Raw genomic sequence first — 25436 nt, forward strand, 5'->3', positions numbered from 1 at the left:
GAGTTGCCAGCCTGAAACAGCCCTTTTAGTTGTGCTCTGAATAGCAGTTGGATGTGCAGAAATTAGCAAGTGGTAACTTTGAACTCTACGTGGTGAAAAGTTTCACTGCGTATTGAGCCATTGTTAAATGCACAGTTGCAAGGGCTGGTTGAAAAGCTGGCCACTTGAGAAGGAGCCATGTTCACTCCCTGTTTACTGGGAGTGGGGGTGGGTGGGTTGTTACACAGTATGACCTGCCCTCACGGAGACTTCTTCATTTCAGGGTACGACAGTGGTGAAGGTGTTCGCCATGGACGGTGACAAGGCCGTGGATGATGTCATCTACTACAGCATTGCCAGTGAGAAATGGAAGGGTGGGGGAAGGGCATGAGATGACATCCCAGCCTAAGGGTCAGGATTCCCTCTGGCCTAGTGAGTGTGGATAGTGTATAGGTTCTGGGGCAGTTGTTGACTTGATAGGACATTAGAAGGAAGGGAAAGGTAAAGGCACTGAGAGGCTGGCAGAGCCAGTCCATTCATGAGCTCAACTGAGGCAGCTGCCTTATGCAGCAAACTGGTAGGTGGTACCTTCAACCATCCACTCACATTCACTGGTCTTCCATTCCCTAGATTGGAAAAGACAGAGGGCACTGACAGAGAGGAGATTGGTGGGCTAGAGTGCCATGCTGTAGCCCACCACTTTTCCTTTCTCCACAGTTCCACTTTTACTCCATCCCCTTCTTCCTTTTCCAGTCTTGGGAGTAGGAAGAACAGAGGCTGGCGCATCAATAGTTAGGGGGTGTGTGTCAGCATTTGCTCACTGCCTCAGGCATCAAGAGGTCTTGGGCTGGATGTGAGGACTGGGATTAGGACTGTGCTTCATGTGGGTCCTCTGTCTACCCCAGTGGGTCACGCATGCTCTCCTCACTGAGACTGACAGCATCATCAGAGTGGGTAGGTGATCTAAAAGTTGTGCCTGTATCACGAAAAGCACTGGGAGAAGATAAGCTGACTAAAGGGAGTAGTACATCAGTGGCATAGTTAAGGGGGGTTGGAGATACATTACTCTGGGTACCATGCCTTGAGGGTGTGCCTTAGAGGCCTCCAAAAGGCACTTCCAGTTTATGCTGAAATCTGGAAGTGCCTTTCAGAGGCCTCTAAGACATCCCCTCAAAGTACCCAATGTGTGGGTATATTGTGTATGTGGGGGTGTTAAAAAATTTTGTGGCCCTGGGTGCCTGATGCCTTAGCTACGTCACTGCAGCACATAGTGGTTAGTGCACAAAGCCCTATAGCAGGGGTGTCAAACATAAGGCCCATGGTCCAAACGTGGACCCTAGAAGCAATTTATTTGGCCCCTGTTATAATCGGGTTCTCTCAGCTTGATAATTGGGCTCTCTCTTATCTTGAAACTATTTTCAACATAAGAATAAGGCAAAGAACAAGATTTGCACATTTTCTTTTCTGTCATTTGCAGCTAATGAGTTTCTGTGTGAGAACAAAGTGCTTATTTCTGACCATCATGTTCTTAATGATGTCATTTCCTCCTTAATGATGTCACTTCCGGCCCTCATGAATTTCAGCCCTCTGTATGAAATGAGTTTGACATGCCTGCCCTATACTGTGCTAAGCAGCAGAACTTGGCAACCTCTTCTTCCCTCACCTCAAGCCTTGAGGAAGAAAAGGATAGAGGCACTGAATGATCACTGCTGGGGTGGCCGAGTGGGAGGACTGTTGTTGTAGAAGAGCTCAACCCTCCAGTTCCTGAAGTCCAAAGGGAAAGCTCCTGATAATCCCTTGCCAGCTGCTGTGATTGTGTGTTTATCCCTCCTTTCTTTCCACTAGCTGCCACTAGTTTGTTTACAATTGACAATACCACCGGGATCATCACTGTGAGTGGCGATCTGGACCGAGAGGGTGTTCCAGGTGAACAGGTGCAGCTCCAAGTTGTGGTGAGTTGCAGAGCAGCTTTGGCGAGGGAGAAGTTTCTGTTCTCACTACTGCTTGAGGCCTCCCTTTGTCTCTCTTGCTTCCACCCACAGGCCCGAGAAAAAAATCTGAATGTATACCACCAGGTGGCACAGGTGAGCACCACTGTGACCATCCAGGTCACTGATATCAATGACCACACACCTCAGTTCTATTGGTGCAACCCTGCCTGCAACTTCACAGACCCTCCAGAGAGCAACTTTTCTGGTGTGATAGAGGAGCATGCTTCTGCTAGAACTCCTGTGGCTGGCCTCTACATTGTGGCCCATGATCCTGACAAGGTGTGTATATCAGGACTTATTCTTAACAGAAAACTGTAGGTTTGGAAGAAAGGTTGTGGTCTGTTCCATGTTTGGGGCACTGGGTTACTGCCCCATTCAAAATGAGTCAATACTTCAAATGTTGGCCATGATTTTTGGCAAGCTCTGGATCCCTAGAGGTGAAAAATAGGTGATAATATTGCTGCATAGCTCTCTCTATTCACTGTTATTGCCACCCTTTCAAACGTACCGCTGAATCCGGGCTAACTGGAATTCTTCAAATGTGTGGTAGGCACATGTGGTTCAGAGTTTCCTTGATTTTTTTCTGGAACAGGGTTCCAATGGCACCTTTCAGCTGTACCTGCAGGGTCAGGATGCATCTGCATTCTCAGTGTCACCTCAGCAGATTGTGAACACAGGCACTGTGGAGGTGCTGGTGAGAGATTCAAATCTTGTGGACTATGAAGAGACACCCATGATGACTGTGACGGTGAGAGAAAAAGAGGCCCATCCTCTCCAGTGGTTCTCTGCTGGCAACTTTCTTGTCTTGCCACCAAGAACTGAGATATAGAGTCAATTGTCAAGAGGCAGTTTAATACCCTTTCACTATACACAGCTGAAATCTCCTACCAGGCAAGCTCAGTATAGGAGACTGAAGAAGGGAATACCCCTGCAAACTGGGCCAAGAGGCACCTTTTAAATGTTGTGTTTCTCATTCCAGCATAGCTTCTTTTCCAGTGGCTGTTTGCTGGTGTCTCTAATGCATCTTTTTAAAAATTGTAAATAATCTGGAATAGGGAAGCGTCTTTTCATTTTTTTTATTTTTATTTTATTTTATTTTTATTTTATTTTTTATTATTACTTTGCAAACTTTTTGTCAAAAAGTTGTATATAATTTTTAAATAAATATGATCAGACATAATATGCCTGCCCAAGGACTTCATTCTCCTGTCTATGCTGAAACTGCAGTTGTCAGACTATGTATAGCTAGTACTATGGAACACCCTCTTGAGAGCCCAGGCATCCCCATCAGCTATGGGTACTTTCAGTGTCTTAGAGGCTTCTGAAAGGCACTTCTGGTTGTCAGCATAAACTGGAAGTGCCTTTCAGAGGCTTCTAAGGCGCACCCTCAAGGCATGGTACCCGGGGCAATGTAACGAAGCCACTGATGTTCTTGCTAAATATTAGCAGTTCTTTTGTAGCTAACTGACTTCCAATGTGGGCTCACAACTTCCTCTTATACCCAGAAAGGCATTATTTGCAGCCCAGAAGACAATCATCTGGTTGGTTGGCCCTGCCCCATCACCTCCCTGGATGGGAAGAGGGATGGCATGAAGTGAGTGGTCTTCATCCTTAAGGGAGTCACACTCTAATGAGGATATAGTCATGAACAGGGATGGGGTGAGTTTTACTTGGTTCCTTCTCATTCTGGCAGATTGTAGCAAATGACACTGGGAGGACAACGGATTGCTGCTCGTGTGCCACAGTTACCATCCATCTTCTTGACATCAATGACCACAGGCCTGAGTTCAACCAGAGTGAATACAAGCTTTATGTTCTGGAGAAGTGCCCACCTGGTACCATAGTCTCTTCTGGCATCACAGTAAGAGAACCCCAGTGCTACTTTGGACTCAGTTAGCAGAGGGGGAGATCTTCATGGGTCACAGAAGATTCAATCAGAAAGATCTGCACTCTCTGATATGGCCAAATGCCTTATGAATGGATGGTAGACCACACATCATGGACTCCAGCATAGAAGCCAACTATCCATAGTCAACTTTAGAGATTTTTAAAATAAGTGAATAATTATTAATAATAAATAATAATACATTGATTCCTTCTGCTTTTTGCAGGCCACTGATCCAGACAGTGGAATATTTGGAGAGATCACTTATGAGTTGCTGCCTCAGAGCATGTATGTACATGTGATTGCCATAGCAACAATGGGGAAGAGTTGGGAGAGGGCTGTGGAGTAGGCCCTCTTTTGCAGTTGGAGGGCATTGCTGTTCATCAAGCCTAAAGGGTGTGTCTGTCTGTCATGCAGCAGGTCCATTTTTACAGTGAACACAACAACTGGTGAAATCCTGGTGGTGAACGGCAGTCAGCTGGATTGGGGAGTTCGTCCTATCTATTATGCCACCCTGCAGGCAAAGGATGGTGGTGGCTTGAGTGGTTCCACGCAGCTGGAGATCACAGTGGTTGATATCAACAACAATGCACCAGTTGTGATAGGCTCCTACAATCTCTTCGTCACTGAGGGCAAGGACATTGTCCACATCCAGATCCAGGTAAGGCCAAAATGTCATCTTCCTTTGGGCCTGCATATTGGAGTATTCCTCAAACTAGTCTTCGGAGCACTTTCAAGAAGTAATTAGGCATAGTTTACTGATAGGGCAAGTATCTATCATGTGTTGTGATAGATAACACATGTACTTACAAACCTTATCCCTGGGATTTTAGAAACTCCTTCCTACAAGATGTGGGAAGGTGTTTGGCCAGTTGCTGTCTAAAATCCTACCGGGTCACCTCTAGTGTTGGATGGTATGGTTTTGCAGTTGTAGCATGCTAAATACTAATCACACATTTGTCCTTATTCCACACTTCCATATGACATCTGTGCAAGTGCAGAGTATGACAAAAGTATAGCTGTGGCAGACGTGGTACGCTCCTTTTACAGGAACAGAGCTAGAAATCACTAGATATCCTCTTGCAATATCTACTGTGCTTGTTCTGTGGTTGTTTCCTGTATCTCTGTGAATGAAGGGACATTCTAAGGGCACAATCCTGACCAGGTCTACTCAGAAGTAAGTCCTATTTTGTTCAGTGGGGCTTACTCTCAGGAAAGTGTGGTTAGGATTGCAGCCAAACTCAGTGATTCCCAACCTGGGGTACATGTTCCCCCAGGGGTACTTGCCAGGATCTTTAGGGGTGCCTGAAAAAGCATTGAATTATGGCGTAAAAAGGCAGGTCTGTATTAGAATGCCTTGCGGGGCTGGCATTAGAATGCCTTGCAGGGCTAATATAAGGGGTGCAATTTATAGAAATGTGCTGCCAAGGGGTACGTAAGTGAAAATACATTGGGAACAACTGTAACTGCTAACTCTGCAGAGGCACCTTCTAAACTGGTGTCCTCTAATATTTAGCAGATTGAGAGCAACTGTCCCTCTGCTCCCGCATGGCATCTGTCCCAGTCACTGTTGCTGGTGTCTCTTCTGCATTTCTTTTTAGAATGTGAGGCCTTTTAGAATGTGAGCCCAAATAATGAATAATATCCACATAGATGTGCATGTGTGTATAGCATGTGTGCAGAAGAAAGATGAGGGGGCGAGTATATGACAAGGAGAGACACATTTGTGTCTCTCTCTGTGAGACCATTGTGCATATATTATATGTATGGCTAAGAGAGAGCCACATTTTGTGTGTGGTAGTCTGGAACGGTGTTGTGACTATCTAAAACAGGCTACCTAAACCTGCTGCAGAACTAGTAGAGGCATAATGCAGTCATATGGGATAATGCAAATATTGGCAAATCTACCCTGATGATCCCAACCTACTAGTCCCTAATCACTTCTGTCTGACTGAAGCCAGTAGGATTATGTTCCTCCCCATGTCAGCTAACAACTCCTTCAACTGTTTTCCTAGGCAATCGACCAGGATGATCCTGAGACCAATAACAGCCGCTTGCAATTTGAAATTATGCCTGGTATCTTCAGCAACAACTTCACCATTAACCCAAACACAGGCGAGCTGACCAGCAAGGGGCCCCTGGACAGAGAAGCCATCCCTGTGGAGCTCCAAGGCAAAGTGGTGGTGACAGTACTGGTGCATGACTTGGGCATCCCCCAGCTGAATACCTCTGTCAATGTCACCATCACTGTGGAGGTAATCAGGCACAGTTGGGGATCTTGGGGTCCAATCTAACTTTCCAGGGCTGATGCAGTCACACTGCAACCCCAATGTAAGGGAGCAAACATTCCCTTACCTTGAGGAAGCCTCCGTGATTGCCCCTCAACTGCAGGATACAGTGCATTGGCACAGCTGCACCAGCACTGGAAAACCGGATAGGATTGGGCCCTTAGTACTGCTCAGGTAGGCTTGTCTGATGATGGTGGGACACCCCTTCATCCATAGATAGACACACTCATTTTGTGGCAGATTGTTCTCTCAAAATATGCTTGTAGCTCTGCCATCGCAACCTGAATCCGTTTCTGTTTTATATTTGCATCCTACTTTTCAGCCTGATCAGGCTCCCAAGGCAGTTTACAATTATGCATTATTCAGATTGTAAGCCTGTTCATGCTGAAAATGTGCAATATGCACAATATTTAGGTGGAGGTGTCCATGTGCACCTAGACTATCATGGACTCAGGGGCTGGCTGATGTTAAATATGCAAAAGTTGTCACCTCATGGAAGCAGCCCCTGGTTGCTCTGTATCTTCTGGTCTTTGGTGCTTGGCAGTGTCGTCCAGAATTCCCTGTTCTTCCTTCCAAAGAGCGGGAGCAGAAGGAGCTGTAGATTGATTCTGGGACTGGCTGATGTGGAAGATGCCACCTCACCCCACTAAAGCAGCCTTTCTGTGGCTCTGCAGAGACTTCTGTGTCTCGTGCTATTTAGCGCCTGGACATAGGAATGGAATTGTCCCATTACCAGTTCTTCTTCTCTCCTTAGGACATAAATGACAACGCACCCAAATTCAATCACTCATTTTATGACTTCTCAGTTCTAGAGGGCCAGCCAGGTATGGTTTGTCACATATCCTAAATTTGGGTTCTGTGGGAACCAAGGCTATGTCTGTGTGTGTGTGTGTGTATGTGTGTGTGTGTGTGTAAGTGTAAGTGTGTAGCATGGTGCTAAGGTCCTGGCCACTGTATGAGTGCTTTAGCTTGTTCAGGATCTGTATTGTGTTTTTGTCATAAATCAAAGCGGTTGGCAACATTCAGAAGACAGGAATCAACTGTAGCATGTTCATGTGCTCAGTCAGTTCATGCAAGAAGCAAGGATGTAACAGCTAAAAACAAAAACTGCATTGTATACTCCAGATAATTTGAGGGGATCACAAAACTTTCTGGAAAAGCTGCCTCTAAAAGAAAGCAGACCTCTCCAAGCCAATCTCCTTGGTAGAAGAGAATGTTCCCTAATAAAAGGGCCATGCCCATAAAGAACTTGCCCCCATACCTGCCCACATAGATTGGCCAAGCTACATGTTACATTGGAGTTCTGTGTTTGGATCCCCCAACATAATTTCCTGCTGTTGGGGGGGGGGGGTTTCAGGACTGATGCTTGGGGGAGGAAAGCTCAACTCTTTCTCTCCAAGTAGTTTCAAATGGAGATTAGAGGCATAAAAATTGCCTGAGCTCAGAGATCATAAGGAGTAAGGAGATTAATATAGGGAAAGGTAATTCCTCAGATATGTTGAACCTACACTCTGTCATTACATGTTCTTATCCTGCCCTTTCTCCAAGGAGCTCAGTATGGTGTACAAGGTTCTCCCCCACCCATTTAATCCTCATAACAACCATGTGAAGTAGATTTGGCTGAGGGAGAGTGACTGGTCCAGGGTTACCCAGGAAGCTTCCAGGGTGAGTTGGGATTTGAATCTGGGCTTTCCCATTCCTAGGCCAACATTCTAACTACAGCACTAAGGGTGCAATCCTAACCCCTTATGTCAGTCCTTTCCAGCACTGGCATAGCGGTGCCAATGGGACATGTGCTGCATCCTGCAGTTGGGTGTCACTCACGGAGGCCTCCTCAAAGTAAGGGAATTTTTGTTCCCTTACCTCAGAGCTGCATTACCCTTATGTCAGTGCTGGAAAGGGGTTAGGATTGCACCCTAAATTGACTGTCTTTATGGCTTATTAGATAGTGATTGGCACCTTCAATTAAATCCAGGAATAAGAAGCAATCAGTGCAGTTAAAGTAGCATATGCCTCAGAGTATGATAAGGCTTACTGGAAATGGGAGTGGGAAAGAGTGGCAAGGTCAGAAACAGGAAGCATGTGACTCTTTCAGTTTGGGGTTTGTTACTGCTTTTCATGACCATCAGAAGTGTAGGGGTGGCTCTGATTGGTTAAGACCTGGGTGGTAGTATGACAAGATACAGTAGTTGTTCTAATTAACTTTTCTCTCCCCAGGAATCTTTGTGGGCAACGTGGAGGCCACAGATGCTGACCAGACAGAGATCAACTACCGTATCTCATTCCGTATCCAAAGCGGTGTTGGCTCCAACAACTTCCTGATCAACTCCAAAAGACTGGGGCCTGGCTGGTACCAGGGGACCCTGAGGCTCGACCCTGACATTGCTCTTGACTATGACCGGTTACAGCAGAAGTTCTTCAATCTGACTGTGCAGGCTGAGAATTTTGGGGAGACTGTGGGCAATGCCACTGCCCTTGTGAGGGTGAATGTGCTGGACGTCAACGATGAGTCCCCAACCATTGTGCCATCTCCACCTGGTGATATTGAGGTCTTGGAGAACATCACTGAGCATGAGTTAGTTGAAACACTGCAGGCCAGTGACTTGGACACCAACCACTCTCTGGTGTTTCAGGAGTTGGCCGTCGCATGCTTCAAGAACTCGGGCAGTGCAGGCCAAGTGTGCCAGAATTGGTTCCGGCTAGAGCCCAATGGCTCCCTTTTTGTGAATAGTTCAGAGATAGACTATGAGGCCTGTGACCTAGTGCAACTCATACTGCGTGTTAAGGATGAGTTCACTGAGGTGGGAGACCCCTACAGTAGAAACGGTAAAGAAACTAAACGAACAACTTTGCTTACACGTTACGTCCTGAGCCCTGAGCGTTACAACCTCCTTCCTTTCCACTTCATCTCTCCTACACTCTCTCTTCTTTTAGGCAGGGCCAGTGTGACCCGGAACACCATCCAGTGTCAACTTGGGTCAGCTGCTACCACCTCTGCTCTACCAAACATAAAAAGCCCTTTACTGTGCTCCTCATGTAGTTTACACACACCCAGAAGTGCAGGATTTCAAGGGATTGCATAAATGAAGGAACTCCTTCGTTTCCATGGCCCCAGGTCCCATCCCTCTGTGTTTGAGGAAATCATGCGAAGAGCACACCAAAGAGGTGGATGATTTGCTTTCTGCCTGCTTTTAGCGGTGGAAAGCGGATCAGTGCAGCTCACATCTGTGGCAGGCTGGAGAAAAGCAGCAGCAGACTTGGGGTAAAGGGCACTCCAAACCCACCACCCTCTCACCACCACCCCACCATCTGCTGCTGATCTAACCTTCATCACCTGTTTTGGGAAGCTGTGTGTTTGTGCTTTTTATTAAAGCACAAATCTTGACAGGAGCTGCAGTATTGTCCTACTTGTTGGAAGGGGTAGCGCAGGGGAGGGCTGTGTCTGGGGGGGGCACAGAGAGGGTGTGCTGAGCCACCTAAACTTGTGACTGCATCTTCCTCTTTTTTTTTTTTTCCCCCAGAGACCCTAAGGATCAGAATCATTGATGTGAATGACAACCCACCAGAGTTCCTTCCTATCACGGAAACCTTTGGTGAGAGAGAAATATGTATAAGAAAGTCACAGTAGTCAGGATGGACAATCACTGCCCCCTAATGGATGGGTGCAGGTAGTGGTGCCTGTCAGATTGCTCTGCCTTGTGCTGATGGAGATTCTCCTTTGGTTCAATGGCGGGGGGCGGGGTGGGGAGCTTCTCAGCCCTGTCCATGCCATGTGTCCTTAATGACTAATAACTAGAGGTGTAATTATTATTTTTTCTGAGATTTCATTTTTTGACAAAAATGAGAAGTGCAGAAAGCATTATATGGTTTTATTCCAAGGGCGCATTTTTATAAATTACAATTAGAATTGCTTTAAAAGTGTATTAGGTAGGTGATATAGGTGGTATAGTGTCAGCAGGCGCAGACACAGTCATTGCCCATGCACCCCCATTAAATAATAAATAAAAACCAAATAATAGTTTTATTTTATTTTTTACAAAAATTAAAAGTGCAGGAAGTGGTGTTATGCATTTTTATTTTGTTATGATTGAAAAATCTCACCTCTATCCATAACTGATGGCAGTTCTCAGAAAGCTCTTCCTTCCCTCAGTTAATGACAACCAGCAGATCTTCCCAGCAGTTTGAGGAGGAGCAGCCAGTTAGCTTTACATCTCACATTTTTTAGTTGAGCTACAGAAATGCTCTCATTGAGCCAGTCATTATCCTTGGGCATGTGCTTGGGATGTGTCGACAGCAATTTCCTATTTGAAACCTGCAATCAGAAATGGGACTTAGAGAGCCCAGCATGCCCTGCTCCTTGACACACCTTCTCTGCTCTGTGCCTGGTGTTTTCTTGCAGTGATCATCCCAGAGGTTTCTCTCGTGGACTTTCAGGTGGCTGTTGTCAAGGTAAGGAGAGCCAGTTGTGGAATTTACGTGCTTGTGTGTGTGGCTATCCACTTGGGTACACAGCTCCTGCCTGCTGTGGAACTGGACCCTAGTTATCACAAGTTATGTGGCAAGGGAAGGAGCATTTCAAAGAAACACCAACATTAGTGTTTTCCTCCTCCTTCTAGGCTCGAGATGCTGATTCAGGTGTGAACAGCGAGATCACATTTGCCATCTCCAGGGTAGTTTTCATCCAGGAGAACGGCGTCCAACTGGTCCTTGAAAATCTTTTCAAAGTGGTGACAACTGCAGAGAAGGACATCTACACTGGGAGCATCCAGTAATTGATGGGGTTTTCTTGTCTGGAAAATTTATGAAAGACACACTGGGAGTCATTAACTGAGCAGGGAGAATGCAGGGAATAGGCAGTCTCAAAGGAATGGAAGACCATAGGAAGGCAACACACTTTCCCCATCATTTAGCCTTGGGGGCAATTCTGATGACACCTAAGGGTGACCAATGATTTTATGCTAGCATCCTCACTAGTAAGAGGCTGCTGATTCCCAGAATGGACAGTAGCAATAAGAGAAAGCTATGCCCCCCCCCCAAACAATAACTTTCCTTCCTATCACCTGATTGAAGTTAGAATTTTAGAAACCCAATCTACTTAGAAGTGGAGCTGCTGATCCTGGAGATCAAAGAGGCTTAGGGGACCTCTGTGTTTGGAGCCCCACTTGAGCAATCTCTAACTTTCCCATCCGGGAAATTGACACTCCTAACACTGTGTGTAATTCAGTATGTGTTTATTGAGTTTCTTTATGACCCAACCCTTAAGCTCAGAGCAGGGTAGTCTGGTCACTTAAGCAAGAACACTGCAAAGAGGGCAGGGGCAAGTCTGTTCCTGTGTTGGTTTAAAGTCTGGAGTACATCAGTACCTCTGTTGCTAATACTTCTGTCCTTGCAGAGTTGCGAGTAACCTTGACAGTTCATTGAAGGGCCAGTACCAGGTGACAGTGGAAGCCAAAGACCATGGGATTCCTCAGCTGAATTCTTTAACCTCACTGGATGTAAGAGTGCTTTCTTGGCTAACCAGCTTCCTTCCTTTCCCAGTGCAAACATTCATCATGACTTACTTCTGAGAATGGTCATGTCTCTCCTTCTCTAGATCTTCACTGTGGACCAGAGCTATCGTGTCAAGTTGCAGTTTGATACCTCCCTGCAGGAAGTGCAGGCCAACACAGATAAAATCAAAGCGTATGGCATTCTTTTCCTCAAGTTCAGTGGGTTGATCCAGGGAGATGCACTGGTACAGGGCAAGTGACAAAGGGCCTGGAGAGCCCATACTGCAGCAGGAACTGAATGGGGCGTGGTAGGGGGTGGTTTTGTGTCTTTCACATTTAGAGTTTGAAGTCTGGTCCAGCAATTGGTTTCTTAAGAATTTTGCTTTGTGTGAAAAATCAAGTTCTCATCATTGTGGAGAACTGAACTTTTTTTTTTTTTTTTTTTTTTGTAATGTGCATGAAATATATGTGGAATTCTAATAAGCCAAAAGGCTGTGGCTCAAGTGTCTAGTCATTACATAGCAAGGCTTTTGTCAATAGCATGCATAGTTTCTGCCAGACTCCACGGACTGTTGTTATTTCAGAATAAATTCACAATTCAGTGAAATTCTACAGAGTTCTGTGAAAATTCACATATTGCATTTGGAATGCATCAGGTAGATATGGCATTCTTTACACAACTGACTCTGAGCAAGGACTATGGCTTTTCTTAGTGCAAAATTTTAGATTATGTTAAAATCTAGTCTAGATTAAATCCAGTCCTGTTCTTAGCCATTTTGGCTACTGCAGGAAATGGTCACAGAAGTGCATTTGGACATGCCCCTTTCTTAGGCTGTGTTTTGCTTTAACTAAAAGCAGTGTTTCTCAAGGTTTGTCCTCCACTGTACCACTTCACATGGTCCATCTGTTCAAAGTAACACCTGAAGTAACTGGCGATGACATCTTTGCCACTTACTTCTGAGTAGGGAGGCCAGATGCGACACGATTCACCAGTAAGTGCAATCCTAACTTGCACTGGAACTGGCAGGCTGGCAGGCCTGCTCTGTATCCAGCACAAGTTTTGGGCTGTCTGAGGCTCAGCCTGAGGAAAGGGTTTTGAAAGAAACATGTTGCCACACTTTCTTCCTGCTGGACAAAGTTGGGAGGAAATTTTAGGCATGGTGACAAGGTGGTCATTGCTCTTACAGTCAAGGTTCATACTTTTATGAAGGGCAGTCACTGCCTGAGAGTTTGGGGATTCGTCCTCACTCGTCAAGCTGAACCTGTATACAACATCTGCGTGTGGTTCTTTTCCCCCCCACACAATGTGACTGCTCAAATAGTTGTTTCATGCACATTAGTGCAAAACACGTCACTTTGCAAACAAAAAAACTGTGGGAGGTCGGATATTCCCAGATTTGCTCAATATGCCAGAGAGAATTCTGCCTTGGGGAAGTCAGAGTATACTTCAAAACAAAAAAGAGACCAAGTTTGCAAGCAGAAATAGTTGATGTTATAACTTAACAGAGGCATTAACACATTTGGCTACACTTGGACAATATGCACTTTGTGCATTCTGTAGCCAGGAGGCCCATTGTCCAAGACTAACATCTTCTTTTCTTATCACTCTCTTGGAACATGGAATTAGTTTTTAAATGCTGGACACTACAGATGTCTGCCTGTATAATGAATGTGCACTTTGCTGTACTAATAACCCAACCCCTCTGCTACCAATCTTTTTAAATAGAAAGCATTATTTTCAAGTATTGTTCACTTACATTAATAACCCTTATCTGAGGGGTTAGAGGGCAGGGATTCATATGCAAGAAGGGAACTGAGCATGCTGTAAGGTGCTAGAGAGTCGTGCTATTTCTTTAGTATGCTCAGGATTACCGTAATAACCTTCAGTGAGACGAAAGCATAAGGCCTGGATCTTGTGGGCATGATTTTTCTGGTGATTACCTGTTTCCTCTTCCTGTGTTCCTCCCAGGGCTCTGTTTCTGGCAACACAAGCAACTGTCTATGTGGCAACAATCAAGTCTGTAGAGAGTTCATCAGGCTCCATTTCAAACAGGTGACTGGGACAGAGGGAAGTGATAGGCAATGGAAGTTAAAATAAAGCAAAGATGGGACAGCTTGAGAAGTGCAAATGAATAAGAAAGTGGAGGTGTGCAAGTAAAGGGATTCTGCTATTAGTTGCAGCTGTGGCTGGCACAAGCATATATTGATGTGGTTAGATGATGGCGCTGATAGGAAATGTGCTTGAAGGGGTTTATAGAAAGAGGTAAATGATGCACAATAAGAGCAAATGAAGAGGGGTAAATAAAAATATTTCAGGAGAAATAAGCAAGTCCTGTGCTGGCATGAGGGTGATGTTTATGGCCAGGAATGGTGTGGCACATGGTGTTGACTCCATAATGCTGATTCATCGGGATTTTGCATAGGAAGGTGGCCGCCTGGAGTGTCAAGTAATTTTGGGGGCAAGGAACCGAGAAAGGCACTTATGCCAATACCTACAGCACGTCCTTCTCATACATCGTTATTTCGTATCCTGCAGGGCTCTGGGAAAGACAGTGATGGAGGCCTATTTTGTCTACAGCAATGGCACAGCTCTGATGGCTAATCTTGTGAGCACGTAAGTGAAGACTGCCAAGGGGTGGGTAAGTAGAGGGACCCAGAGGAAAGCTAGGCTGTTTTTGTAGGCAAAAGTAAAAAAGGGGCAGCAGATGGGGGAGAACTGAGCAGAGGGCTGTATTTTGAAAGGGATAGTAATAGGAACCTAGGCAGAAGTTTGTATGGCAAGGTAGGAAATGGCCCCAGAGAGCCTGTGGGAAGCATTTCCTGATGGTCTCCAAACTGTCTTCTCTCTAGTCTCATCCAGGGAAACTCTGAGGCATTGTCGCGGTTGCTCACTCTTGGACTGACCATCATTGTGAGTACATGTTCTCTGCGAATATACTCAAACATAGAAGGACAGCTCTGGGGTGCAAGTAAGGTGCAATCTGCCCAAGGCTCACACAGGGCACATCCACGGGGATATGTGCATCTGAAGGATCCAGAATGGACAGCCAGGAGCAAGAGAACAGCAAAGAGAGGGCCTTGCTAATGCTTGTGGAGGAAGAAACAGGCATTGTGGCAGAAAGATGTGCTGGAAATGATCCTTGAGCTGTAGCTGGAATTAACAGGGAGGAGGGCTTTGTGTGTATCAAGGCTGGCCATAGCATAACCCAAGCATCATGTAGACAAAGGTGCTCACTGAGCCAGTGGAGTAACATGCTTGTATATCACAGGGTCCTGTGGAAGTGACAAACTCCAAGGAGGAGGAGCTGTTCATTATCATTGCAGCCCTCGTTGCAGCTATGCTTCTTATCCTCATCATCATGATCCCGATTTTAGTGTGCATGAGGAAAAGGTACCAATCTCCCACCTGTAGCTATCAAAACCCATTATGGCACCAATAGCTTCCATTCCTGAATGGACCCTGAAATGCTGCATCTGCCCACGCCTGTAAATGCCATCCTCTTGTGTTGTATTGCACTGCATCAGTGGCTCCTTTAAACGTCACTGTTTAACCTGTATCACACTTTTCTGCCACTAAGAACTTGATTGCAGTTGCTTCCTCCTAGGACAGCCCATTCCCCTATAACATTTTCTCCCTCTTGTTCTTTTCTTCTGCAGTTACAGGAGGAAGCTGAAGGCCATGAAAGCCCTGAAGGTGGCCTCAAAGTTCTCAGAGAATGCTGTGCAGCAGGGACCTGCCATCCCCGGGACCAACAAATACAGCACAGAGAGGTATGCTTCCAAGGCAGAGGATGTAATCTCTGCCTTCATGGGAGTCACTGAGCTGTGAAAAAGCAAAATCCGGAAGCCCCTCCCTGGTAGTCCCTTTGCCTACAGAATCTGTGTTTCATACCTCCACGTGCAGAGCTTGTCCAGTACTGAATTTGTGTTATATGAAAACACATATCATGTGTCCAGACAAATCTGGTAGATGTGAGTAGGATTTGAGGATCTGGAAAACATGGCAGCAGGATGTCGCTAGGTAAACTTGGCTCCTTGATGCTTTCAGCCCTGCTCTACAGGGGAGAGCAAAATTAAAGTCAAAACCACAGATTGCTTTGATGAAGATGATGCCCATGTGCAACATGACATTGTTGCTGTGGTGCAGGGGTGTTCAGATTCCAGCCCAGGGGCCATATCTGACCCTTGGGAGGAGTTTCCCCAGCCTCTCAGGACTAAAAGTAACTTTAAAGATGCACTGGCAGGTATATACTGCATTCAGCCACTAGAGGTGCCAAATGTAATGCAATGGAAAGAAATTATTCCATTACATTGCATTACATTCAACATCTCTAGTGGCTGAATGAGATATATACCAATGCTGAAGAACCTGGAATAATGTTAATTAAACTTAAAATGGAGCAGAAACTGAGACAAAAAAGTTTGAGATTGAGTTGTAGGTTGCTTGATGCTTTTTCAAAATCCATTTCCCCCTTTTTCCGTGCAAATTAATTTTGCCTCTGCTCCCCTCCTCCTTCCACCCCACCCCCTTATTGTATTCAATCATACTCTCAGCACATTGGTCCTCCATGTATTTATTACTTCTCTTCCAGCCCTCGACACCATGTCAGATAAGCAATGCGATGCTCGTGCCAAAATGTTTGGACACCCCTGCATGTGGTGTATCCATTTTGATGTCAGCTGCAATAGCTGATGCATGATGTATCCATCTGTTGTTATATTGTGATATTTTGGATGTGAGATGCTATACATTGTGGGATTGTATGCAGGTTATATGATTGCATGAAATATGCAGATAGGATGAATTTGAATCTGTTGAGACACTCCTATATGGCTATTTCTTAGGGCTAACCCTGTGCTTGGTTTCTCCTTGGACATCACCATGGATCTGGGTTTTGAAGACAACAGCAGTTTGGAAGTAGCCAGGTACTGCTCTAAATTTTTGGTACATTTTGGAATTTCTGGTACAAAAATGATACTGCCCATTTTTGAGCTCAACTCTTGCATAAAATCAAGTTGTGATTAAGTTGATATAATTGATTTGCCTTCCAAAAGCTTTCCAAAGCCCATCTCATCTAGTTGAAGCCCTAGATTCTCCACCTATCCACTGTGAAACTGAGAATTACTAATCACTTCAGGCACAGGTTCTCAAACTTTGTTACTGCAACCCTCAATATATGTCATGACCCACACTTTGAGAACCTCTGGAGTTAGAATATGGTTCCTTCTATAGTTCAGGATTGTCTACGCTTACTGGCAGCAGCTTTCCAGGATTTCAGACAGGAGCCTTTCCCAGCTCCACCTAGAGATTCTATGGGTTAAACTTAGTTCTTTAGAGCTTTGCATCTCCCTTCCAAGTTGCTTCTGATCCCTCTGGAGTCACAATCCACACTTTGAGAACCTTGATGTCCATGTTATGTGTTACTGACACTGCTTATTGGGCACACAGAAACTTCCATATAGGGCTGCAAGAGCTCCCAGCTCATTCCAGTTGCTTCCTCTTTTACAGCTTAAATTCTCTGGATGAAAACACAGTTGATACTCCAGAAAGTGGTTTAGCCACACTTGCATTGAAGGTGAGGAGCCCTAACTTTGGCATTGTTCAACTGCACATTCTCCTGATCAATGTGTCGTTCTACAATAATGTGTAATAATGCAGTAGTATTAACAGTAGTTGATCTGTACTCGCATCCTTGGATGGTCTCAGCAGAAGTCTTTTGGTGCTGAGACCAAGAAAAGTTGGCTGTCAGCCCAGGCAGGTGGCATCAGAGACATGGTCCATAGCAGGCAACATTAAGTTATGAGGAAAAGCAAGTTCTTGGGCACAGTCAGAAGTTCAGAACCACGCAGATGAAAGTTCCAAACCAAAAGTAGTACACCTGGAACACCCAGAAGCAGGCACAAGGTCATGCTTCAAGGTGGCAATCTTGAAAGAGACAGGAAGTAGGCAGAGCATCACAGTACCAACCAATTGCTCAGATGGAGGAACTGGGCTTTCTCCCTGTATGATGAATTCAGCACCACATAAAAAGCCTATCCCACCTCTCACCCAGCCCTTATGAGGCTATTATTCTATTGGACCAAGCCTATCCTCTAGCTCTTGTACACAGGGATTCAAGTACTCTACCACCATGAAGGGTGCATACAATGGTGGGGAGGAGACAGTGGGGGAAGGGATGGAGGTGAGATCTATTTCTTGCAGTGTCACAGTTCTTGGAATGGTAGAGCCCAGCCAGCAATCCAAAGATATAATAATGCTTAGTACTTATTACAGAGAACAAAGTCCTACTTGTTTTTTTCTCTTCACCCCTTTTCCCTGCAGGATGGAATGGATGCTGGAGGTCAAGTCAGCATCTGGAAGGAACCCTTGAAAGCTGCCTTAGAAAGTCATTATCATAATAAAGCTGAGGACAAGCCACAGAAGCCGGACTATTCAGAGGCTGGAATGCCCATGACGTTTGACAACCCTTCTTTGGACACTACAGATTTGTGATGGCACCCCATCCTCTTGTCCAGCAAAAGAGGAAACGGCCCTTGATGAGCAGGAGTTGTGTGGCAGCCTTGGCCTGGAAACATCACACCAGCAACTTCAATAATCAACCCACAAGGGACCCTTTTATCCAATGGCTTTTGATTTTCTGCATTAACTCCATCCCTTGCCTGTTGTCCAAGCAGGACTAAGTCTGGCCAAAGCTGGAACCAAGCAATCACAGCAAACAAGAAGTTGAAATTTTTAAGTGACTTCCAAACTAGGTAGTGGAGCAAAATATTTTTGCCACATGTTCCAAAGGTAGGATGCAAAGTGTTACCTCTCACTGGAGACAGGACAAGTAATGGACAAAGTGTTACCTCTCACTGGAGACAGGACAAGTAATAAGAATATAACTAACTAGTCTCTGTACCCACCTTGCACTGTGTAGCCTCATGGAAAGAGCAAGAGCCTTATAGTTTCTCCCTCCCAGAGACATCATGCAGCAGAGTTGGACAGCAATACAGCCAATATCCTTGCACTTCCCACATTGATCAAGAGCTTACAAGCCTGACTTGGCTTCATGCATTCTGGGTTCACCCTTTCATTTTCTAATCTAGGACAATAATCCAAGCTGGGTTTGGATAAGCTGGTTGTAGATTCCACAGATAAGACCTATGTACATCCAGTTGCTCGAGATAATGTTCTCCTCGGTTGGCAGATAACATGGAGCCAGTCTGCTGGTTTCTTGCAGTGTCATATGGTTAGGCCATGGGAAATGCACACAGGAGGCAGCACTGTACCCAGAGTAAGGTTAATGTCTCTTCTTTAATACAAGGAAGAGGTGCCAAGACAAATTGCCTTCTGATGCCAAGTTGTTCTGGATTGGAAGGCAATGTTTGCAAAACTAAATTTGGGATGTGGGGTAAGCACATGCCTTGTACCCAGCAGTGTGCAGCCACCCACTTTCATGTGCCTTTCCTCTCCATGTTTTGTTTGATGGATAATGGAACCCTCTATTTGGTTACAACAGAATTGTGTTGTGGAAAGGTGCCCATTCCATTGTTGGTTGTTTCTGGCACCTGCATGGCTACATAAGGCATCTGTATCTTCAAAATAAATATTTATCAAGTAAGGGTGTTGTTCACACTGCCCTGAATTCCTGCAGTGGGAAAGATGGTGAAATGCTGAAGGTGTTTATCCTGAGAGATGTACAGAACTCATCAGCCTCTGCTACAAGAAGGCAGCGGTGTCCCTGATTAAGTGCGATAATCCCACCTCTGGACTGCCTTTCTTTGGCAATATTTGGCCCCAGTCACTGTGTTTTTGCCAGTTAGTGGTGAAAACATGATCATTGGGAGAGTGCAAGGCGGCTGGGTCCCAAGTAGGCCGGAGAGTGTATCAGCAGGGGCGACCCATCCATCACCCTTGGGATACCACTGCTAGGAGGTGAGCTTATAGTTAAATTGTGCCGCCAGCCTTGCATTCACTTTTCTAAAGGCAGTTTCTGCCATTTCTATTAGATAACCTGACACTTGAAAGGCGTGTCATCCCTTGGTTCTTCTGCACCATTTCAGGGATAAGTGGGCAGCCTCTTTGGGAATCTTAAGTTTGCGCTGATCTCAAGGCACAAGTTCCATAAGCTCTCAGCTTGACAAATTATTTACCTCAAGAAATGACAAGTCATCCTTGTCATTCATGAAAACACGAAAGACTGTAGTGGGATGTAGCATTTTCCAACCTCTGAAAGTTTACCATTAGGACAAAAGTTTACGTTTAGCTCTTGCAGTAAGGACAAGGTTCTAGCAGAGCTCATTTAGCTTAGACATTAGTCTGGAAGGGTAGCTCTTTATTAAAAAAAAGTTTTATAACTCTTTATAACAAAAGTGGGTTCTTTTGGAGATTTGTAGAGAATGGTATGCATCTACTGGAAACGGCAGTAGAAGGGTTTTGTCTTAGTCCACCCCACACAATAGTGCAGAGCTTTGGGTCTGCTTACTCTTGACTACACTTCAGTTTGGAATTTCAGATACCCTGGTTTATGGAGAAGCCTGTAGTCCAGTGGTTCTCAAACTCTCTGGGAGAGTTTGAGAGCCACTAAGTTATTGCATGGGCGGGAGGGGGGAGGCAGCGGCACGATCCCCAGGATTGCGCCACTCAGAGGGGCTGCAGGGGCTTGGGTACACATACCCAAGCCTCTGCAGCCTCCCTGGGGTGCGAGGAGCCCGGCGCGACCTGCAGCAGAGCTCCCCGCAGCAGTGAAAGTAGATGCAGAGCGATCGTGCCCTTCACTCCGCTAAAGTGGAAGTGGAGTGTGATCGCTCCTCCCTGCCTCCAGGCTGCCCCACCCCAGTTTGAACTGCGACGCCCCAGTTTGAAAAGCCCCACTGTAGTCCCAGCTATGAGAAGCGGACAGTGATCACAGTCTTCTAGAAGCTAGTAAGGCATGGCTCTAAGGAAAGCCCATACATGTCAGCATAAAGGATAACTTCCCCATCAATCCTAGTCGAGGTGAAGCTGTTGTGAGTTAGTTCCAGCCCATACAAAGAAAAGTGCCTCCTTTTCTCCCAAGCCCTTAAAAAACACAAAGGAAGCCCTCTTGGACAGGGCTGGCATTTTTGTTTTTTTGGAGAACATTTTATTATCCAACAGCCAGGTTTACAAGTGTGTACCCTAAAGAAACAAAACAAAAAAGATAAGAAGAAATCAAAAGGCAAAAGATACTGTTAACAACTCATCATTGCTTGGTACTATAGATCCATATGGCACGTGAACACCATACTGAGAACAGCACATAAGGCAGGGACTGGAATGGGAAGGATCCTCACCCATTCTATGGATCAGAAAAAGAGAGCTACCCACATTCCCTAGTAATGGCTGTATGTGTGCACTAGTCACATCCTCAGCACCCTACATTTCAAGAATGGTGCCAACTGTTGAGGATTTGAATCTAGATTCCTACACCTCATGCCCTAACTCAGATAGGATGCCTCTTCCTAAAACCTCTCTTACATGCATATGCCCCTTGCAGCATAACTCTGGAATGTATAAATCCCACTAGGAAGAATGCTGGTGAAAGAGACCCAGTTTTTGGGGTGCAGATCTGCTATAGTGTGGTATCAGTTCCACAGGACACCTGAACTCTTATAGGACATGGGTCCACAGCTTACAAGTGGAAAGTTACTCATGAGCACTGGGCACTGCAAGAACACAAGTCAGCAGCAACAAATATTCTCATACGCATCTACCTATTCTCAAAGAAATAAACTGGTTAATTTCCCCCTTTTTACCAGGATCAGATACATTAATAGCTGGGTCTACGCATGGTGAGGCAGAGATTTTGCTGATACAATGACAACATGTGACCAGTTCTTTCCATGTTACTGGTAGGATCGCAAAAGTGCTTTGCACCTAACTTGCCCTTGGTGCCAACAATATGGCTCCGCACAAGCTGTCAAGAGCACTGCCTGGTGGGGGGTGGGCAGTACATCCTCATAGAGAACACATCAAATACTACCTCTTCTGGTGAACAGCTGGCAGGCACACACTTTTCTGCCTGTACCAGTACACACAAGCCTTGTCAAGGACAAAGTGTGTGGTCCCTTCTCTCATGGAGAACAGTTCCCGCTTCAATATCTGGACACAGTTCTTGCTATCTTGTGCTATCTAGGGGCAATCCAGTATTAAGGCAAGACCTTCCCAGTTGAATGGGATGGCATTAAAAGGAACAGCCCCAACACATATACTCTTGTCAACTGAAACTTTCTGGCCAGTTATCTAGCTTCTTCTTGGTCAAGTCTGCATAGCCTATATTCCCATTTTGCTGGTCTGGTAAAGAGCTTCAAAAATCCAGAGGAACTCCACACTCCATGTGGTTGTTTCAAATCTTACGAGAGGTGGGGTCACGTTTTTCCAGTTGGCATCAGTCAAATAATACTGCAGGTCTAAGCAATGCTATCCTGCCTTCTTTGCTCAGGATTATAATATTACAAAAGGGATGGGGCTTCTGTCCATTTGAGCCCTGGGGAAGATGCAGATTCTTTAGGTTTGGCTGCTCCCTTCACAGTGTTGTAGTGAAGGATGGGGAGGGACCAACTGAACGTTGTCCTCCTACTTAAAGGAACAGAAAGTCTGCTCCCTGTGGAATCCAGCCCTCATTTCCTGGCATAAAGGGTTTTTATGCAACACACAAAAATCCCCCCTACTTTACACATTTGGAAAGATTTTAATCTGTTCACTTTCTTTCATACAATTGTTAAAGGCACAGAAGCCCAGCCAGGAAAAATGTTGGCAGCCACAATTTTTAGAGATGAGGACTATTATAAACTGAAACAAACACCAAATTGTCTTACAATCTTGGGATAGTACAAACAGTGAAGGTATTCTCCAACTCTACCAAAAGCAGATAGTTTTTGGCACTCTACATTTCTCAGCTGGAAGTGACTTTGAAGCAAATATATCTAATAAAGCCACTCTGGAGGAAATAACTCCTTTCTCAAACAAAAACTTTGTTTTTCATTATGTGACCAACAGTATCTGCTCTTTTAGTCAAAGTACCAGTTAGTCTATCCCATCCATCCTAGGTTCCATTGTTCATGTGAAAAGCCACAACATCCCAAATACCCAATGCATAAAAGATTGTAGGATGGAGGAAAAGCCAGAAAAAAGAAAACAGCATCTTCAAGACACCTTAGAGAAACAAGAACCTGATTCAGAGTAAACAGAGGAAAGAGAAAAAGAATTTTTTTAAAAAGCCCCAATATTCCAACACATATGAATAAAATACCCCAACCCACCCAGACATCTTGAAAAAACTAGGAACATAAAAACTAGCCATGTTTGGGATGGCAACATACCTCTTTGCCCTCTGGGGAAAAAGAATCACATAGACTGCAAAGAGGCAAAAACATTCACGCACACACTCACACACAAGCCTGGAGCCACACTCTCTCACACAGCATGTGTTTACTTCCAAATGACTGGAGTTTCTCAGGCAAGTTAGGGTCCAATCCTATCCTACTTTCCAGTCTCAGTGTATCCACAATGCAGCCCTGTGGAAAGGGCACAAATGTTCCCATACCTTAAGAAGGCCCCAGTGTCTGCCCCTCCACCACAGGATGTAGAACACATCCCACTGGCACTACATACTCCAGCACTGGAAAACTGGATAGGATTGGGCCCTTAATTGTTCTGTGGCATCAACATCTTGGCCTGGAATCCAAGATGGCACAACAGTGACTCAGCAAAGTTCTTTGGCCAATCAACTCTTGGGATTTGAAGCCATCAGTGAGAATCCTGCAAGAGCCTGAACTATGAATTCAAGTGCCAAGTGATGGATTTGGAGCCCTTGACAAAGGCAACAGGGAATCAGAGTTCAAGCCTTGGAACAGACTTGAAAGGATGAAGGCAAAGCCAAGAGTATAATAAAGGGATTAAAAGTCCTGTCCAAGTTCTCTTTTACACAGGCCATTCTCTAGAGCTAATGCTCTCAACAGTTCATATTCTATGCAAGAAAAAAAAACTATAGCAAAAACAGTCAAGTTCTTTATACACAAAACATTATACTGTGTAAAAATTGTTTATGCTGAATTTTTAGTGTTTCTTATATAATTCAGAGGCGCTGATTCCAAAGACAGTTTTTTTGTATCAAGACTTTTCTCAGTTATCTTAAATTCTGTGTTTAAAATTTTGTGCCTGTGTGTTGTGTTTAATGCATTACCTAATGCACTGTAATACACATCATCTAATACAACTATCTAGCATAAATTGTGGTTAACTATAGATGCTCTGCCAAAAAAAGCAGCATTTCTGAAATCCCTGCACTAAAATGAATAAAGAAACATTGAACTATTCAGATAAACATGAAATTGTTCAAATTTTGTAACACAGTGTTGTGACATTGAGTAATATTGCAGAAATCTGATTATTTTGTCTAAAGTTCTTCAACTGTATGCCTTATTCTAGACCTGATGTACAAGATTTAGCAAAGGAATGTTACTGATAGCAAACATGCAACAGCAGAAAGCAAGCATACAAGGAAGAGAATAGCACTAGGAGTTCATAAAGGGAAGAACACAAGACTTGCTATCTTTTGTGAACATGTAATGTGTAAATGGAAATCACTGTACAGGTGACATTCTGCCTTTGGTATAGCAAAGGATTGACAGATCTCAGCTTGCACTGCCAAGACCAGATGGGCAATCAGGGCACAGATGCTGCACGTCCAACTACTGGAGCCTTTCACAGGTGGCACTTAAAATATTTTTTTTTAACTCAGTTCTATGTTTTCATGCATTTCTCCACTAAGACTATGAACTTTAAAGAAAATAAATTCTTACAGGTCTCAGGAATCAATATGGATATTTATAGAATGATCTCAAGAATTCAGGTTTTGCAAAAGATTCCATGGAGAACACTACACACACAGAATCACAGTTCTGATGCTATTGCACCGGTAGAGTGCACCGCACAAGGGCGCCACATCTAATGGGGTGCTATTTCCAGCTGGCTGGAATTCTCTTGTGCCTGTTTCCTCTGCTGCCACTAGAATTTGCTGGGCAAGTGCCTCAGCTATTAGGCATGCCAGCCTCAGCACAGACCCACTGGAGAGCAGCCAGTGGCCACTTGCCCAGCAAGCACCACCAGTGGCGTCACTAGGGTTCGCGTCACCTGGTGTGGGAGGCCAGCGCATCACCCCCATGCAGTGGGCGGGGTAACACTCCAGGTGGTGGGCGTGGTGATCTACCATTGCCCCGCCCCCACTGATTTTTTGGCTGTACCTTTTGACAGAATAAAGATATTTCAGCACAGTTTGTTTCACTGCATTCTGCATGAAATTACACATTGATTGATATATAAAATGATGGTATTATTTTTACAAACTGTGATTTTAGTGATTTTGGTCACTAGTGGTGTCACCTCCCCCCAGGGTGCCAACTTACTAACACCTTATTGGAGCAGTTCTCAAACTTTTAGCACTGGGACCCACTTTTTAGAATGACAATCTGTCCAGGACCCATCATAAAACAAATTAAAATAAATAATTATAAATAATTAAATTAAAGTAAAACAAATAATTAAATAAGGGGAAACCAGCCCTGTTCCACCAAGTGAATTTTCTCTGTAGCCTACCTGCAATAACAGCCCCTCTCCAGAAAAAATAATCAGTAAGATTTTCACCCCTACCCAGTTCAATGTAAGTTCTTGTATTTGAAGCATATCACTATCAGGACCCACCTGGCTTTACAAGTCTGAGAGCCCAATCCTATGCCTGTCTACTCAGAAGTAAGTCCCATTATAGTGCATATTCAATTGCGCAAATGCTGCTCTGTGATA

General features: G+C 44.8%; 1 protein-coding gene across 1 annotated transcript in view; it reads left to right on the top strand.

The window, feature by feature from the left end:
- CDHR2 (cadherin related family member 2) overlaps window positions 1-18125 on the top strand; it is a 28589-nt gene extending 10464 nt beyond the window's left edge. Inside the window, exons 9-31 of the mRNA XM_066612942.1 lie at window positions 263-338; window positions 1825-1931; window positions 2022-2249; window positions 2563-2718; window positions 3664-3831; window positions 4082-4143; window positions 4273-4516; window positions 5871-6110; window positions 6898-6967; window positions 8361-8969; window positions 9665-9736; window positions 10543-10592; window positions 10760-10911; window positions 11536-11638; window positions 11737-11825; window positions 13602-13685; window positions 14169-14246; window positions 14483-14543; window positions 14902-15023; window positions 15290-15403; window positions 16478-16558; window positions 17142-17208; window positions 17955-18125. Coding sequence (XP_066469039.1) covers window positions 263-338; window positions 1825-1931; window positions 2022-2249; window positions 2563-2718; window positions 3664-3831; window positions 4082-4143; window positions 4273-4516; window positions 5871-6110; window positions 6898-6967; window positions 8361-8969; window positions 9665-9736; window positions 10543-10592; window positions 10760-10911; window positions 11536-11638; window positions 11737-11825; window positions 13602-13685; window positions 14169-14246; window positions 14483-14543; window positions 14902-15023; window positions 15290-15403; window positions 16478-16558; window positions 17142-17208; window positions 17955-18125 — 3204 coding nt within the window. The remainder of the gene's footprint in view (window positions 1-262; window positions 339-1824; window positions 1932-2021; window positions 2250-2562; window positions 2719-3663; window positions 3832-4081; window positions 4144-4272; window positions 4517-5870; window positions 6111-6897; window positions 6968-8360; window positions 8970-9664; window positions 9737-10542; window positions 10593-10759; window positions 10912-11535; window positions 11639-11736; window positions 11826-13601; window positions 13686-14168; window positions 14247-14482; window positions 14544-14901; window positions 15024-15289; window positions 15404-16477; window positions 16559-17141; window positions 17209-17954) is intronic.
- The last annotated feature ends 7311 nt before the right edge of the window (window positions 18126-25436 follow it).

The sequence above is a fragment of the Tiliqua scincoides genome, chromosome 2 (genome assembly GCF_035046505.1).
Source record: "Tiliqua scincoides isolate rTilSci1 chromosome 2, rTilSci1.hap2, whole genome shotgun sequence".
Lineage (NCBI taxonomy): Eukaryota > Metazoa > Chordata > Lepidosauria > Squamata > Scincidae > Tiliqua > Tiliqua scincoides.